We start from the raw sequence: 19295 nt of genomic DNA on the forward strand, positions 1-19295 counted from the left end.
TGTGTGTGTGTGTGTGTGTGTGTGTGTGTGTGTGTGTGTGTGTGTGTATCTACCCAGTTGAATATACCAGTGCATTCACCATGGAAGTCAGAGGGAGATGTACCCTTCTCTGTTATTCTTCTGCCTTATTCCCTTGTAAGAGGATCTCTCACTGACCCTGGAGCTCACTGTTTTTTGTCTTGACTGGCTGTGTCTACCCCCCCCACACACACACACAGGGCTAGTGTTAGAAGTGCATGCACATGGCTGTTTTCACGGGTGCTAGGGATCCAAACGCTGCTCCTCTGCTTGAACAGAGAGTGTATCCATCAGCAGAGCCATCTCCCTAGTTTTTCATTCCTTAAAAGAATAAAAAGTTCAATTTAAAGTCACTATTTTGATTATTTATTATGAAATTTTGCTATTTTAAGGAACAGGTATAATAAAATGAAAAAAAGGCATTTTTTTTATTTCCTTGAAATGTTCATACCAAAAGTCTTTTAAATCAAGATTTTTTTCTCTTTTTTTCTTTGTTATTATTATTTATTATAATTTATTCACTTTGTATTTTGGCTATGGCCCCCTCTCTTATCTCTTCCCGGTCCCACCCTCCCTCCCTCTTCTCCTCCTATGCCCCTCCCCTTGTCCACTAATAGGAGAGATCCTCTTCCCCTTCTATCTGACCCTAGCCTATCAGGTCTCATCAGGACTGTCTGGATCCTCTTTCTCTGTGGCCTACTTAGGCCACTTCACCAGGGGAAGGTGATTAAAGAGCCAGCCACTGAGTCTATGTCAAAGACAGCCCCTGTTCCCCTTACTAGGGAACCCACATGGAGACTGAGCTGCCTATGGGCTACATCTGCACAGGGGGTCTAGTCCCAACATTTATTGAACCTCTCCTTATGATAGGCACTTTTCTAGGTGGTATTGGAGATGATTGATGAAATATTCAATAATTTCCTGGGAAATAATGGGACAAGTGGATGCAACAATGCTGGGTAGAGGAGTAAATTGTCCAGGGCACAACAGGCGTGCTGTAAGAAGTCACGGTGTGGGAGTAGAGAGTGGCAGAAAAGGGAAGGGACGCTGGAAAGTGTGCTTGAGCAGAAATGGGAATGAAGATGTCAGTGTGGTTCCTTTGCATGCCAGGCACATGCCCAGCACAACAGTTTTCCATCTGAAGAAGGTCATTCATCGGTGAACTTTAGAATGGTTGAAAACAGCAGAGTTCTGTCTTCAAATGAAATCTATTTCAGACGTCCAAAGTAAAAAGTCAAGCAGCTCTGATTGAAGTACAAGAGTGGGGTGTCCCAAACCTCAGGGACCTTCCGCCATTGCTCTCTCTCCTTTTCTCCTCCTAGCACCTATTTTCAGGAAACTCAGCATAGGTTAACAGTTACCAATCTAGACCATTTTGTAGATGAATGAACTAAAATCTTAAATAGCCATCTGGAGTCACTCAACTATTTAGCAGTTGAGTAGCCCCTAATCAAAATGCGTGGGGCCCAGAATCTCAAAGTGTTGTAGATTTTAAAGTTTTTCAGATTTGTTATATTTGTACACATTTTGTACAAACTGATTAAATATCCGTAATTCAAAATCTGACATGCTTGTCATCCTGAAACTCTCTGAGCATCATGGAACTCAAAAAGTTTGGATATCAGAGCCTGATATGGATAACTCAGCCAGAGATATCCATAAGGGTATTTGAGCATCCAGTGTGTGCCAGGGATTGTGCTTAGGAATGCTCTTTGGAAGTGGCAAGGAACAAAGACTCACTTGCAATCTTAAGTTTTTTTCTAACCTGGCCTGACATACATGTCTGTGATCTCAGCTACTCAGGAGACCAAGGCAGGGAAAGTTCAAGACTGCCTGGGCAACTTAATAAGACCATGTCTCAGAAAGGAAGGAAGGAAAAGAAGAAGGTTGTGAATATAACTCTGTGGTAAATTGCATATCTACTTAGTGCGGTGAGACCTTGCACTCAATTCCTACTCTCGGTGTGGGGTACCTAAGGTCAGGTGTGGTGGCCTACACCTGTAATCCCAGCACTTGGGAGGGGAGGGTCCCAAGTTTGACACCAAATGAGCTGAAGAGCAAGACCCTAGCCCCCACTTCAACTGTTTTCCTATAGTGGGAGACAAGAAAGGGGCAAAATAAGCAGTTTACAATGTAGGTAGAAGGGCGTGCTAGCTCTTCCTCATATGGAACTTTGTGGGAAGGAGGAGCAGGTCTCGGAATACATGGCCGTTACCCTGTTGAAGAGGTGCGATGGTCACTTAAATGAGGTAGTTCCTGAGGAAGCGGCAGTGTCAGGGTGCTGCCCGGCACACAAGGACTGACCTGAGAGGGTTGATTCAGAGTTTCCGTGCTGCCCTCAAGATCCAGCATCGAGCCCCTTCACACAGTAGCTGCTCGTGTACCACTGCTGCGATCTAAGCATGGCCCCAGAGACCCTCATTTCTATTTTCAAGATCATCCTTGTCCTGAAGCTCCCCGGTAGGTTTTCTGAGGCCATTGTGTGTCTGTGAGGAAATCAGGGCTCTGATTAGCTCAAGGTGAGTTGAATTTACCCTGATACTCGCTTTCTGTTTGCTTACTAACTGCAGGGAACTGTATGGCTTGGGATCCCCTGGAGCTAGTGTTACAGATGGTTGTGAGCCTGTGATGTGGGTGCTGAGAGCCACACTCCAGCTCTGTGGAACAGTAGCAACACTCTTAACCACAGAACCATCTCTCGCCCAAAGAGCTTTTTCTGTTTGTTTTGTTAAAGAGTTATTCATACAGAATTCTGCCTCGTACGTCTGCAGGCCAGAAGAGGGCACCAGATCTCATTATAGATGGTTGTGAGCCACCATGTGGTTGCTGGGAATTGAACTCAGGACCTTTGGAAGAGCAGCCAGTGCTCTTAACCTCTGAGCCATCTCTTTCACCTGAACAACAATAACTAATAATAATAATAATAATTCTTGTTCTCCTTCTTTTTCTTCTTCTTTTTGATGTAGCCTTTTTGCTAAACAAAGAAACTATTTTCAGACATTGGTTACAAGACCATCACAGAGGCTTTCAGTTTGTTGAGGGATAGCTGGATCCTGGGGTCATGGTGAACCCAAAGGCTTAGGATAAGCATATCCCAATTTTTCTGCTGTGGTATTATAGCTACCTACCCATACTTGTCCTAACACCTTTCATTTATTTGAGTTTTCTGAGAGCCTTTCAGTTGTTAGTAGAATCAAAAAGCCTATTATCCTTGAAAAGGGAATCAAAATGGGATTTTATTGCTGCAAAATTAACACCCATTTCTCTAAAATTTGTTGATTTTCATCAACATGCACAAGTACACACACAACGTTAAGGTGACTGCAGTAATTTGGACTAAGACAGTGGTTCTCTGAGGTCTTAGGAAACAGTTTGTAGCAATATTCTTTATATCACCAAATGAAATTGCCTTGGTTGAAATCGCTCCTAATTTTGAGTCCTATGCTGGACCCAAAAGCTAGTATACTACAGACATTTTTCCAGATATTGAGGCTCATGGGAGATGAAAGGCATAATTGTATCTTAACACAGTACAGGCTGCTGACCATAGCTATGCGTCTGAATTAGGTCATCTTTTCAGCTGTGAATCTGACATTTGCTTGACATGGCATGGGGTTCAGACAGAACCCTTTTCTTAGACTTCCTGAAGTTCCGGTGACGGTGACTTTTTGTTTTGGTTTTGAACCCAGGAGACATGTCTTGAGGAGCTCACTGCCAGCCTTGTGCTGGGGGGGGGGGGGGCAGCTGCCCTTCTGTGGGTCTGTCGTGTCATCTCATACATTGCATTCAATGCTCCGGTTTTCAGAGTCCTCGTGTTCAGTGCTACTGAAAATGTAGCATGTGCACAAATGACCTGGGGTGTTAGAATGCAAGCTCTGCCTTCCCATCACGGCTCTCCAGTGACAGGCCTGGAGTGTCACAATAGTCCTTGTTCTGCTGACAGCCCTGTGAGGGCGGGGCACAGCACTGAAACTTCTGAGACAACATGAGGCTTTTTTAAAGAAGACTTGAGTTTTCAGACACTATGCAGACTTCTACACACTAGTCAAAGCTAAAATTTACCTTCTTGGTTCTTCTTTTTTTCTTCCACTCTCTTTTTAAACTACAGACTTGCCGGTTTTTGTTTGGTTTTGTTTTGGGTGGGTTTTTTGGTTTTGTTTTGTTTGTTTTGAGACAGGGTTTCTCTCTGTAGCCTTGGCTGACCTGGAGCTCCCTTTGTAGAGCAGGCTGGCCTCCACCTGCCTCTGCCCCCTGAGCACTGGGATTAAAGGCGTGCGCCATCACCTCCCAGCAATTGTTTTTTTAATCCTAAGGACCAAACCCATGGAACCACACAAGCTAAGCAAGCGTCCTACCACAAAGATGTGTATTTTCCCTTTGAGACAGGCATTCAGCCTGTTGCCTGTCTTGGCCCTGAGCTTAACAGTCCCCTGCCTCAGCCTGCTGAGTATCTTGGATTGCAGACCTGTGCCACCAGGCCCAGTTGCACCCTTCCTTGGTAGCTTCCAGTCAGAGAATGCTTACCAATAAAGTTGTACTTTAGTAATTTTACTTAAGATAGGAATTATGGAAAAGTTAATATCTGAATTTCTAGAGCTAACTCTTTGACTTTAAAAAGTCATCTGTTGTCATAAATGCATAACATATTTCAAGTACATACTGCTTTTGGTACAAATCTTATTTCAGGGCCAGCATTAGTTGTTGTTTAAAAAACAATCTTTAGGCTAGGCATGGAGGCGCACGCCTGTAATCCCAGCACTCAGGGAGGCAGAGGCAGGCAGATCTCTGTGAGTTTGAGGCCAGCCTGGTCTACAAAGGGATTCCAGGACAGTCACAGAGAAAGCCTGTCACAAAAAACCAAAATCATAATAATAATAATTTTATCTTTCATTAATGCCCTTGTTTTTTTCTCATTTTAAAACACCAGTAAACCAGCCTTCATTTGCAGTAGTCCTATCTGGGAAATGGAAAAAAGGACAGTCTTGTCTTGAAGGTGTGCTTTGGGACTCTGAGATGTGCAGTAAGAGAGTAAAGCTGCAGAGAAGGAGAGCTGAAGTGACTGCAGTGTTTACCAGCGCCTAGGTCAGCTGCCCGCCATGCTGCAGAGATGCCTGCCCTGACTAGGCCCCCGATGACACTGCCCAGTGCGCTGTGCGTCGCTGCACGCTCCTTTTGTAAATGGCAGCATTGTCGGAGTATCCATTTCTCGTCAGTATCAGGGTGCTATCTTTTTCTTAAAAGACGTGAGTTTATACACACACAAACTGCATGAGGCAGAGCTCCTCAGCCTTCCAAATGCTGCAGCCATTTAATACAGTTCCTCAGGTTATGGTGACCCTAGACAGAAAATGATTTTCATTGCTGCTCTGAGTTCAAGAACAGCCTGGTCTATGAAGTGAGTCACAGAGAAACCCTGTCCAAGGGGAAAAAAAAAAAAAAGGAAGAGTAGAGGGCTAGAGAGATAGCTCAATGGTTAAGAGCACTGTTGTTCTTGCAGAGGACCTGGGTTTAGTTCCCAGCACCCATAACCAGTTCTAGGGATCCCACACCCTCTTCTGACCTCCGCAGGCACCAGGTACACACATGGTCTGTGTGCGTGCATACATACATAATACACTAGGCAAAACACTCATACACCTAATAATATGAGATAAATAAACCTTAAAAAAGATGACCCAGAGCTGGGACTTGCAAGGGGTCTTTTTTAAAAGAATAAAAACTACATTGTAGATGTATCTCACCCCAGGAACCACCACATTCTCTCAGAAAATGACTTCTAGATATAAAAAGTAGTTTGGAAGAATGTTTATGTTGAAAGGAACAAATAGTTTATCACACAACAATATCCCCCGCCTCCAAATTAAAACAGATAATGTAACGTAGTGGTGGAGTGCCTTCCTAACTACACAAGGGCCTGGGCTCAGCGCCCAGCACCGCCAACCATTAATAAATAACACAACTAATATTTAGGAAAGGAAGTACAAACAGTGTAAAAACCGGGGGGGGGGGGGAATCAAATTTTGAAATCTGGATTTGCAACACAAAACTAGAAGGGTAAAATTATAAGAAAGGAGATAAATTTTAGATGTTGAGACTTAATGCTCCTTTATTTCTGGACAGCTCACTCTGCTAGGAATTTGACAGATTGCAAACTGATGGTCTACCTCAAGGCCCCAACCTTGAAGGTCCAAAACTGTCTGCTTACTGTATAGTGGCTGCCAGGGAACAATACAGGTAACCACAGGGCGTTGTCATTCAAGATTTTGAAGAAATCAAACCATTTGGACTCCTCATCAGGAAGGCTCGACCCCTGGAAATGCTGTGTGCATGAAAATGTATAGCATAAGTGCTAGGACAGCGTTTACAGCTGAACTCCGAAAGTCTTCTGTGCTTACTGGAGCGAGCTTCTCTCTCTTCCCATTATGCCTGGCGACATTCGGTAACAGTGTCAATATCACTGTTTTGGCCACTAGCAGTTGGATGGCTTTTTTGAGACATTTTATTGTTTGGGCGCTTTGACAGTGTTCTTGGAAATGTGTTTGAGTAGTGACAACCGAGCTCAACTTTGAATTTTCTGGGTCCATCAGGTGCCAGTACCACACATTTTCCAGATGGCTGGCTATAGTTTGGGGCATGGATTGTAGCAAGAGAATAGATATCTCTTTGCAGAAGGTCCCTATGGGGTTCAAACTTGTGATCCTAACCTCATTATCACACTTTTAAAACCATCAGACCTAATAGGCGTATTATGTGCATTTCCATCGGTAATCTTAAATTAAGTTAATTTTTTAATTACCCGAGTTATATTTCAAATACACCATTAAAAATCACTTTGGGACATTTCTCACTTTTGTTTGAAAGTGAAAGTCACAAAAGTAAAGCAGGCAGCCAAAGAACCTAAGTCACTTTTCATCTTCCCTGTGTTGTCTGTGACAGCGAAAGTCACCAAAGTGAAGCTGCCAGGAAAAGAGCCGAACTCACTTTAGGGAGAGTGTGACGGTGCCTTTTTCTTCAGTGAGGCTGTAGCAGGTCTGATGTCAGTCACTTTGGAGACCTTTAGACCTCAGTGCTCATTTACTGCTAAAATGTGCCCGCTCTGCTTCTGCATTATGAAGATCATCTGTCAACACTTTGAGATGTTCCCCTTTGTTATTCAGCGTGTGATGCTCTCCACTGTCAGGTTTTTTGCCAATTATAGTTAAGGTACAATGGTGTATTCACCAGATCAAAGTCTTACATTGGCGGGAGAGGAATGATTTGTAAGTCTTTATTCATCTGAATTGTACAATAGAACACCTGAGGAATGCAAATAATCCCTCTGAGGCTCTGCAGGAAAGACTGGGAAAATGACAGGGTAGAACTATTGTTATTCTGAATTGATGTTTTAGCCAAAGTAATTATTTCTTATCTTGTTTCCTAACAGTTTAGCTTTATTGGCTGTGTTGACCATACTTATGAGATAGATGTATAACATTTTCCATTATACTAGCACATGGGTTTGTTTCTATTTCCCTTCCAATGAAGCTGTATTAGGTCTGCTTTTTAAAATGACATATTTGACATATAACTTGTATAATAAAAGTCAGTTACAAAGCCCTTGATGATAGCATTTTAATATAGAAATTTGAATATTTTGTCTGTAAAGTAACTTAAAATACTATGATGTTACTTAGGCAAAAATGCCTATTTAATCTCTCTTTTGCTTTATTATATCCTTCATAATTTTGTTGTGTTGTTGTTTTTCAAGACAGGATTTCTCAGTGTAGCTTTGGCTGTCCTGGACTCAATTTGTACACCAGGCTGGGCTTGAACACACAGTGATCCACCTGCCTCTGCCTCCCAAGTGTTGGGATTAAAGGAGTGCGCCACCATGCCTGGCTGTATTATATCCTTTATAATTTTCAGCAAGAAAATACCAAGTTTTTTTATCATAATTTAAGACTATATACTCTTTCAAAATAAATCTTAGGTGTTAGTATACTTTCTAGAATGTAAATAAAAGCATACAAATATTATGATCAAAAGTCACTAATATATTAAATATGAAATTAACTTTGTATGATAAACATGTGCAAACTGTTTTGTGAATTTTCATTTCTTTTTCTATCTGAATCCTGTGTAGCTGGTCTGCCTGCCTTCCTTCTTTTCTTCCTTCCTTCCTTCCTTCCTTCCTTCCTTCCTTCCTTCCTTCTTCCCTCCCTCCCTCCCTCCCTTCCTTCCTTCCTTCCTTTAAATTTCTTTTATTTTTTGGTTTTTCAAGACAGCATTTCTCTGTGTAGCCCTGGATGTCGCTCTCCAGGAATTCACTCTGTAGACCAGGCTAGCCTTGAACGCAGAGATCTTCCTGCCTCTGCCTCCAAAATGGTAGGATTAAGGCATGCACCACCATCATTGGGCTTCATTCTTAACTTTGTAATAACTATTTGAGTTCCTGCCATTTTGTTTAATATTTGAGTTTTGATGGATTTGGTCTTTAATTCTTCCTTTCCTTTGCCTTTAAAAGTAGCTTGTACACTGATCATTTAACAGCTTTCTCCTGCGGGATTATGCCATAATACCTATTAACCCTTAGTGGATACAGGAGGCTGGGGCAGTGGAGTGGCTCAGCCGTAAAGTGCTCATTGCCAAGGCTGATGGCCTGTGTTCAGTCCCTGAAGCCCACGTGTTGCCAAGGCTGATGGCCTGTGTTCAGTCCCTGAAGCCCACGTGGCAGGAGAGATCTGGCTCCTTCGAGTTGTCCCTGACTTCCATGGCTTGTGGGTGCGAGTCTGTGCGCACAAATAAAATAAAAGCAAAATACAGGGTGCTGCTAGGATGCGTAAGACCCAGTTACTTATATTACTCATCCAGATCTATAACCAGACTGGGTACAACCATAGACTCATAGGAGAATATGCCATGACTATCTGAGAGTGATGAAGATGTTACCTGCTCACTGTCTTTATTCTGTCCCTAGGTTCTTTACAGTATAACGTGTACTGTTATTATTTCCATTTCTGCCAATGAGAAAACAGTTACCTACCCAGGAATAAGGGACTATGAGTAGAACCTTTTAATTATATTTGCTACCTTTATTTTACTCAAATTCTAATTACTGCTTTTCCAAAATACTCCCTTTAGAAGGAGAAAAACTTAATAGTCCTTTCTAGGCAACAGTTTAGTATGTTTCCTAACACATTTGGCTTTCCATAACTTTTGTGATTAAAGGCATTTATTTCCTCTGCATTTCTATTCATGATGCTATAAAAATTTGGATGTATAAGAACAGCATGTCCCTAGTTGACTGTATTTATAAATCTGTATTTTGCATTTTTGTTGTTGTTGTTGTTACTGCTAATGTTAGCAGAAACCTCTCTGGAAACCAGCAGCAGTTGTTCTGTTCAGGAAGGGACTATCTCAGTCAGTAGGTGTCTGGGTGGGACAAGGTATGGTTCAGAGATATCTCAGAATTAGTTGGCATTTCTAAGTGATTCTTGTATAAACAACTTTATGAGTTCTCTTTTCTAAAACTTATTGTGTAAAAGACATTAGCATTATAAAATAGTCTTATTCAGGTAGCAATACTAAACAAATTCAGCTTAACTTCTAAAAGTTGATATTTGTGATACAGTTCCTATAGATAATATGCTAAAACAAAACTAGATTACAATAGAAAATTCCAGCGTATACCTGAAAAAAATTGCTGCCTGCTAATGCCTTGACCTTGGAAAGCTATACACAAAAAGATGGCATCATAAAACCGTGCAGTTCTTATGAATATGTATGTGCTACTTGATAATAATGAATGTGGCACAGTCATGCATGCGCTACAAGATAATGTTGTGCCCTTTTTTTGTCTACAGGTTGATAAAAATTAAAGAGTGGGTGGACAAGTATGACCCAGGCGCCTTGGTCATTCCTTTTAGTGGGGCCTTGGAACTCAAGTTGCAAGAATTGAGTGCTGAGGAGAGACAGAAGTATCTGGAAGCGAACATGACACAAAGGTTAATTAGCATTCATTTTCCCTACACTTTATTATCAACTATTTCCTTGCAGTAATTTAATTGCTTGCGCTGATAGAATAATAAATGACAGAGTAATTACCATTATAAAGAGGGAATCTTCTCCTTTCTTTACCATGAGACAGAGTGAAAAGATTTATTTTAAATTAAGTTTTTAACTGTCATCTGTCATCTCTGCACAGTGTTTTAATTATAACATAGGTATTAGTTATGTATATTTTTGAGGAGGAATGATCGCCAAAACTCTTTCGTCATGTTCAGTGGGGGAGGGGAAAGGGTGAATCACTTGCCATAATTTTTTTCTGAGTAACAATAATATATTGTTAGAAGATTGGGTTTCAATCAAATAATTTTGCTTTCATGGCTCCAGTTCTGCAAATAATATTAGATGAAAATAGTCATAGGCTGGGAAGATATAATTTTTCTTTTTTAGTAGTAAACAGTTCAAAATGCTTCAGGACAATACAATTAAATATAGTACAATTTTAGAAGGGGTGTTTTAAGAAACAGCCCGTGCTGTATGGCCTCTTCAAGTGTGCTATGAAAGATGAATGGTCACTTACTAATATCTTTACCATTATCTGCTTGGGTGAATAATTTTAGTTCTAGACGGATCCCTGGCAGAGTCAACTTAAATGTTGAGTGAATTTGTTTCATTCTATTTCAGTGCTTTGCCAAAGATCATTAAGGCTGGGTTTGCAGCACTCCAACTAGAATACTTTTTCACTGCAGGCCCAGATGAAGTGCGAGCATGGACCATCAGGGTAAGATTCATACTTATTCATCAGCTATATCCAGTTCCACACTATTGAATTCAGATTGATATCACTGACTTTGAAGTTTGTCATGGTGGCGGTTAGCTAGTCATTACAGATGAGGTTTTTGTCCAGGATAACTTTAATTATTTGTGAGCTGCTGAACAGTGAAAGTGGAGCGGCATTGATTGAGGCAGGTAACAATTGATTCTGCCTATTACATAGTCTGAATTTCTTCATCCTGTAGAATCTGTCTACCCTCCTCCTGTGGTCAGAGATAAGACACACCAGTATTGTGCCTGCTTAATCTGTGTGACTGGGTTTGTCTGCAGTGAAATTGATGTTGCTTTTCATTTTGTAGTCGCTAAGTTTGTTTGGGTTGCGTGTGGTTCTTTCCTCCTTTGCTTTGTTCGGATTACATTTTCAGCAATAAAAGCAATATGACATCATTATGCTCTTCATAGATACACAGTTGGGCTCAAAAAGCTAAAGTGAATGTGTAATAATTCATTCCTTTCTATCAGATTCATGGAAGTGACATTTATTTTCACTGTTACATGTTCAGCTTCTTCAAGAATGTGATATGTATTTAAACATTAGTGTATAGTGAATATGACGAGGGCGAGCAACTAATGTACTCCCAGAGGACAATAGTCTGAAATATGCTGGTTTGCTTTTGAATGTAAATATATTCTAATATAGTAGTTCCTATTGAAAAATATTCTGAAATATAGGTAGTCCTCAATTGTGTGTTCCAGAACAGAAAAAGGTCAGAACTTTACATTCAGTATCAAGGTAATTTTTGTATTCTGTTTAAAATACATGTTTTGTGATGGTCTCAGTGCTGTTCTGTTTCCAATGCTGCTGCCACATTTGTTTTTATTTCGTGTAGTTAGAAACACGGAGACGGTCAGCGTGATGTTAGACAAGCCTGTGTGAATTCAAGACTCACTCCCCTTTTATCTCCCCCCTTTGTAAAAAGAAAAAATGTTTGATTGACTTTCAACATGGTCTTTTTATATAAACGTTAAAAATAATGGCAAAGCAAATCCAAGTTGTTAAACCAATTGCCATTGTTTGTTGTTACTGTGTATTTTAAAGATGTATCTTAACGCCTTAAAACTTCAAACTCAAGTGTATGGAGCAGGAAAGCATCTGCTGGGTTTGAAGTGTGCAAGCTGGTTTGTCCTGAGACTGATTGCTGGTCCCCGTGATTTAATGTGCTCAGATGCTCAGGCAGGTCAGCATCAGTGAGTGGCCACATTAACCCAATACATCTTTTATTATAAAAACTGTGCTCTGCAGTGTCAGACTCCTTATCACTTTAACATGCTTTATTAAGCAGCCTGTAGGCCACCATTATTTCTCACGTTTCTTTCTGTGGTTGTGTGTGTCTGGAATGTATGTTCTTGTAATTTAACATATGAGGTAATTACAAGACATTTTTCTTTCCATATTGACTTGAATTTCCTTCATGATGGTTAGGGGCAGGCTGTATTGTACAAAATGTTAAAAAAATATCTTACTGTTAACATTTCTTGATTATTGAAAAATTATTTGATGGCTGTAGCTTATCTGATTTGCTAGAAATTTCTGGAAATGACCCTTTATATATTGATTTTTTTGTATGTTTAGATGAGCTGAAATTTTGAGGGCTTTTTATCTTTTAAACCTTTGATAATTCAACTTGAAAGTTACTTTAAAATCTTTATTTTTTTTTTCCCACTGTGAAGAATAAAAAATCGAAATGAAACTCACACCAAACCAGACCATTGCATCTAAATCAATAAAACCGTGGATGAGTGTTAGGAAAAACAAAGCTATGAGCTGAGCCCCTTAACACCTGCTGATCTGCCTGTGCTCAGTCTGCTGCTCAGACAGCGACCACTGATGGAAATGCACTAATTGAATAGCAGACACCCCAACTGGTATTAACTTAAGTTTGAGTTGAACCAACTGTAGGTCAGAGAAAAGAAACTCGAATCTTACAGTCAGTCATTTTAAATGCAATTAGTTTTCTCTGGTCCTTTTCAAAGAAAGGAACGAAGGCGCCTCAGGCTGCAGGAAAGATTCACACAGATTTTGAAAAGGGATTCATTATGGCTGAAGTAATGAAATATGAAGACTTTAAGGAGGAAGGTTCTGAAAATGCAGTCAAGGTAAGAAATTATATTTTTACTTATAAATTTCATACTTTAGCACTCACGTGAAGATACTCAAGATAAACGATGGCTGTCTTTAAGCTGCGTGCTGTTAGCCTGTTAGCATCAGCAATGCTGTCCACTGACTAGGAGCTATCTCTGTGTGTGCTTTCAGGTCAGTTTTTAAGGGCTGTGTGGATGGTTTTTCCTGTAACTGAAAATAACTATAAAAAATAATTTGTTCATTAGTAGCTAATGAAAAAGTTATCATAACCTATCTGAGTATATGAACTAGAAATCATAGCATGGTTAAGTCAAGGAAACAGATAATGGTGCCTAGTTAGACAAACCTGCTGATACTGAAACTTCATGAGTTTCCTGTTTTTCTTTCTTTCTTTCCTTTTTTTTTTTTTTTTTTTTTTAATTTTTGGGAATTTGATTTGCTTTTTCAACACTAGAGGGCAGGTCCAAAATTGTGCTTTATTTTAGCTAATAGCCACAGACCCACAGAATGAAGCTGTGTTACATATGAGTGTTACATGATTTTTAGTGTAAGTTCTATTGCAAAATTTATTTTGCCAGCTTGTTTGATTCTTCACAGAGAAACATATTGATCCAATAAGTAGGTAGTTCACCTCACTACAAGTTAACCTTATAGGAAGCTTCCTTTATTTAATTTGAAGACTGTCATAGAAAATGTTGAGAGATTCAAAAAGGACTCTTATCTTGACTATTTCATAATTTGAAAGGAATGTGAAAGATGTCAAGTTTGGCTTATTCCTACCAATATTATTAGAACAATCATATTAGACAGCAGGGCTTTGATAGGACTTAAACCCAGGAAAGAAAACATCTTCATAGAATCGGTTCAGTATTGAGAGCCATTTTGATTTACACAAAAAGGAGTAAGTTACAGTTTGCAACTAAACAAAGCCGTTAATTTCATTGGTGTCATCTGTATTGATATAGATAAGTATGCAAATATTGAGGGTGAAATTTGTCAGGAATACTAATTAGGCTTGAAGAATATCTGATATTTTTGTCAACATAACACATTAGCAAATATTCCTTGTCATATAAAAGATTAGAATAAGAATATTTTCTATTTATAGAATTCAGAGATGGAAGATTCCTTTTCATACTTATATATACTAAATCCATGTTTACCAATCATTAGATTTTGTTATAATAAACTTAAGATAATGTGAATTGTCAATACTTTCTTTAAGAATTAAGAAACTATAATATACAACACAATAATGTTTTCTGCTTATAATAAGATGTAAGGCTGAGCACTTTATATCATAAAATGGGGAAGGTCGGCTTCTGGCTGTTCCACCTAAAATACAACTAAAGATCTCATGTGTTTTTAACTTCCAAAACTAACATTTAAATTTTGACCTCTGTATAAATGAAGAATTTATGAGCTACTTTGTGCTCCTTATTCAACAGTGTTTATTTGTACATGATAAAGAAGTTTGAGCTTGCGAACAGGACTGTGTGTGTGTGTGTGTCTGTGTGTGTGTGTTTATTTTTTTATTTCTACCACCGATGCAGCATAGCTAATTCAGTGCAGTGCTGTGAACTATATACTGAATAGCTCTTTGGGCTTTGTAGTCTACGGGGATATCACACTATTAGCAATCATATCTGCTTAGGCAAAGCTGCCTTCTACAGATGGCTGCTTTCAAGTGCAAATGAACTGGTTAGACGTGTCTTGTTTAATACATACTCAAGATTCACAAATGGGTATTGATTTTTTTCAACCAGTGTTTCTGATAGCAGTGGAAATGGATTAAATGGTCTCTAGGGAATTTAAAGAAACACTGTCACTATTAATAGTAAACTTGAGTGTAACAAAGTATATAATAAAGTTAGACTAATATGTCATGTCAATGTGCATTTCATTTAACTAGTCTGTGTAGTTTTATAGTAGTAGACCTTAGATTCTAGAAGTAGCATATGGCTTTCAGTACATCGCATCTTTACAAAAATCATGTGAATATTTATTTAGCATGTCTTTTAGAATGATAGAGTACATTGTCTTTTTAAAGATAAACTTCATGTTAATAGCATATTGCTAGCAGGCAAAAGCCTTTGTATTGTACATTATCAAAAATATGCTTATGAGGGCTCTTCAGTCTGGTGTGTTGATTTAAGCCTCAGATGTGTGATTTTTTTTTTTTTTTTTTTTACTGCTTTTATTGCTGATTGATATAATTTCACTCAGCTTTGAACTTTCAATATTGTCAAATGGAAGTAATAATCTTACATTGGACAAAGTTTTCATGTTCTCAAATTCTAACAGAAGGAAAACACTTTTGAAAATTTCTAAAAGATCCTCGGGTACACATTGCTGAGTAGTTGGTGCCAGGGTCACAGGAGACTGATAATTGTGTGAGTGCTAAGTGTGGGTGCTGTGCTGAGGAGCCATGGGCGTGGCCTGGCTTGTGTGTGTTTGATTACCAAGAGCACATCGGATCTGCGTACCAGCAGGTGGAATCAGCTGCTTTGAGGACTGATTTACAAGTGAAAAATACCTGTAGTTTCAACCTGTTGGAGTCTGCTTGTAACCCGACAGTAAACTTCCAAAATAACGTTCAGAAGGCATAGTTGTTCAGCACCACTGTCAAGATTAAACGGGGCTACAAGAAATGCAGATTTGTGCACCACAACTGAGCAGTTTTTGTTAGAGCAAACTGTCTTTAAGACAGCACCAGGGTCACCAAAAAATGTCTTCAAGTAAACAAAGTGCTTGTGGCTTTTTTCTGCTTCATTTGATCAGTTTTTTTTTACAGTGACTTACTGGATGTTTGCAGACACATCAAAAATGTACCATACACAGCATGTAATGAAACTTAATGATATTGGTATAATTACATTTATGTATCAGCAGTTAGTGAGAATACATTATGATTATGTACACATATATGTGAAAGCTTAGTCCTGCCCAAATCAGAAGTATTTTGCTTCTCTTTGTTTGCTTTAGAACTTACATGCCTTCCTGTACTTCTCTTCTTTTTCACTATGGTTTTTTAACATGACCCAAGGAGCATTTCTTTGCATTTGTTTCTCCTGTTTTTCCTGGGTTTTTGATATAAGCAGTAAGCCATTTCCTCTGTTTTTCTGTGTATTTGGTTATAAGTAATAAGTAAGCCATTTCCTCTGTTCTTTTTCTGTTTGCAGGCTGCTGGAAAATACAGACAACAAGGCAGGAATTATATTGTTGAAGATGGAGATATTATCTTCTTCAAATTTAATACACCTCAGCAACCAAAAAAGAAATAAATTTAGTTATTGCTCAGATAGACATACAACTTTTAAAATGCATATATTGGGTTTTGGTTGTTTTTTTTTTTTTTTTAAGTTTCTGAAATCTAAAGAGACAAAGTTAGAAATGGGAATCTTCTACAAACAAATTATTTTTATTTGTTTTAAAATTATAAAATACTGTGTACCTTCAATGAAATGCAAGTTACTAAACGTGAACAGCTTTGCTTTTCACATGATTGAGACCCTTCTTCAAACTGTAGAAGCTTTTCAGGAACCATATTCCTCTCGTGATACTTCATTAATCTCCATCATGTACGCCGAGCCTGACACATTTGACGGTGAAGACAATGTGGCTTGCTCCTTTCTGAATCTAAAGATAATGCATGTTTTACAGTACTCCAGATGTCTACACTCAATAAAACACTTGACAAAACCAGCCTTGCTGTGTGTGGGGATGTTGTATTGACTGGCTGTGGTGTGCTGAATGCGATATGGCACCTGCTGGCTGCTGATTACAGAATTTTAAGGCGTGTGTGTGACACAGGAACTGGCAGTGTGGGGCAGCTGCAATTGTATCTTAAAAGTGAGTCTTTCATGGGAATTAGAAGAATAATATGCCAGGGACTGTCTCAAAAAAGTTAATTAATTTGTAGATGGACGTTTATTGAAAGATGATAGTAGTGATATTGCAAAGGTTATAACACAAGTGACTCTGACCAGAAAGAAGATAATTTTCTCAAACATTAGTGATTTTGTGTGTTGTTATTGTTCTGACCAAATGAATGGCGTCTTTATTTTCACTTCTCTTTAAAATTATTAAATTGTGAAAACTGACCATTTTGTTTCTGAGGGGTTGCAGTTTTAATTCAATTCAGATTCATATACTGGCTTTAAAACTATTAAAAAAATAAGCAAACTTTGATCGTGTTTAAACTTTCTTTACACTTGCTGTTAAAGCATTTGCAGACAGTTGGAAATCCGGCATGCCTGTAGATCACGCACCGTTAGACTCATAGTAGAATGACTGAGAAAATGCTGACAGCTGAGTTACCTCAAGATCATTGGCCACTCACCCTTGTGGGACTTAGGTAACCTCAGTGCCACCCTCCCTGGATGCCCCTTTTGCCTCCATGTTAACATTCTCATAAGCCCTTCTGTGCTCCACCATGCTAGTAGAGCCATTTCCCTGAAGCGAAGGCTTATCCTCTGGCCAGCCAGTATCATGTTAAAGGTGCAGGAGTATGTAGCGCAAAGGGGGAAGAAAGGGAGACTTCCTTAGGGAGACCAGGCTGCCCTGGAAAGATTTTAAGGCAGACTAAGTTACCTGGCATGATGGTACAAGCCTGTGATCCCAGCACTGAGGGTCTGAGGCCAGAAGGTGGTGAGTTGAAGGTTACCTGAACAACATAGTGAGACGCTGTCTCAGAAACACAGAGACTGGCCTGGAGGTGGCGCCTTTAATCCCAGCACCTAGGGAGGCAGCAGCAGGTGGATCTCTGTGAGTCTGAGGCCAGCCAAGGCTACATGGAAAAACCTTGTCTAGGGGGAAAAAAAACAACAGAGACTGAAACTGGACATAGCATTTGGAAGGATGGTAGAAAATGGGGTGTCAGCCAGGACCACATAGTGATGTTCTGGGCCGGCTTGGGGTAGGGAATAAAATAGCAAATAAGCGCTGTAGGGGTGCGGTGGAGCAGTGACGGCGTGGTGACTGTAGTGAGACAAAGCTACAAACGGCAGTGGCCTGCTTACGCGTCTCCATCTGGACTGCATGTAGCCGAGCAACTGCCAGGCGTGGTGGTGACAGAGAAATCAGATCTTTGACCTCTGCATGGGTGTGCTTAAAATCTCAAAGATGATGCGACTTAGCTCTCGGACATCCAATGTGATGGTTGTGCTGGGGGATGGGGCCGTTAAGGGGGAAAGACCATGTCAAGTAACAGCCTCGGTTAGGACGGAAATCAGATGCTGAAAAATGTCCAAGGTACAAAACTGCATGCTCCGCAAAAGTTCAGAATTCTGGGAGCTGTTGCCTGTGGATGAAAAGGTATCCGAAATGTTTCCAGTGACACGTGTGTAAACTACAGTTTATATATTTTTTAGAATTTTAAGTAAACGGTTTTCGCACCTGTCTAGCTTCAGGAGTTCTGATTTGTGCCAAAAGCTTGAGGGAAATGTTTAGTTGAATTTTCTCACGTTGCCTTCATGACTTTTACATTGCACTGGGCATGGCGTGCGTCGGAACCAGGGCCTCGGAGGAAGCCAAGTCCTCCTCATGGCTCATGACTCAGTTAGTTCTGAATAAAAGTTCTGTTCACGTCTGATTTGCCAGCCTCGTGGTGCAGTGAGTGTTCCTCTGTGATTTACCAGCTTCTGATATTGGAATGCCACACCGCCGCCCGCTCTTGGCTGTCCCTGCAGCGTCTTCAGAGCTCTGATTGCAGCTCTGCCTCAGACGCCCATGTCAGAGGGCGAAATCTCTTCGTGTCTTAGGTTTTTCATCCAGTCCACTTTATTTATCACTTTCCCCAACCCTTCAGACATGTTGGATCTTATGGCTGACTCCTTAAATTGGGAAAAAAAAAAAAAAAATGGATCTTGACAAATTTTTAAGCCTGTAGAATGATTTTTGGCTTCTTACAATAGTTTGGGGTCCCTTACAAAAACAGGCAGTTCTGCGCTGGCCCAAGGACTGTGAGGGTGAAGTCACTTGTCAAACCTGACAACCCAAGCTCAGTTCGTGGGACACATACGATGGAGAGAGAACCAGCTGCTTACTACAAGTTATCCTCTGGACCCTACACATGCTCACAGGTACACACGCACACAAGAACATGAGTTAACATGTAAATTTTTAAAAAGTTTTATTGACAATTCTTTCTGGGTTAGGTGGTGCACACATGAGGCCAGCCTGGTCTACAGAGTAAGGCCCTGTCTCAAAAAAAAAAAAAAAAAAAAAAAAAAAAGTTACTGACAATCCTTGAATTACCTTCATAACCTGTAAATACCCAGAGCCGCTCACAAATCAGTACCTCAGTGAAAAGCCCTGCATGAGCAGGTGATCTAGTCCTTAGCCTGAGGTCTGAAAAGGCCAGGGAAGGTTTGGG

At 39.9% G+C, this 19295-nt stretch overlaps 1 protein-coding gene across 1 annotated transcript in view; it reads left to right on the forward strand.

The window, feature by feature from the left end:
• The window catches only part of Ola1 (Obg like ATPase 1), a 112571-nt gene extending 95947 nt beyond the window's left edge, over positions 1-16624 (forward strand). The window contains exons 8-11 of the mRNA XM_055600775.1: positions 9861-10001; positions 10687-10783; positions 12811-12933; positions 16102-16624. Of these exons, the coding sequence (XP_055456750.1) occupies positions 9861-10001; positions 10687-10783; positions 12811-12933; positions 16102-16203 (463 nt within the window). The 3' untranslated portion in view covers positions 16204-16624. The remainder of the gene's footprint in view (positions 1-9860; positions 10002-10686; positions 10784-12810; positions 12934-16101) is intronic.
• Positions 16625-19295: the final 2671 nt, after the last annotated feature.

This window comes from Psammomys obesus, unplaced genomic scaffold (genome assembly GCF_907164565.1).
Source record: "Psammomys obesus unplaced genomic scaffold, mPsaObe1.curated_primary_1811, whole genome shotgun sequence".
NCBI classification, from domain to species: domain Eukaryota; kingdom Metazoa; phylum Chordata; class Mammalia; order Rodentia; family Muridae; genus Psammomys; species Psammomys obesus.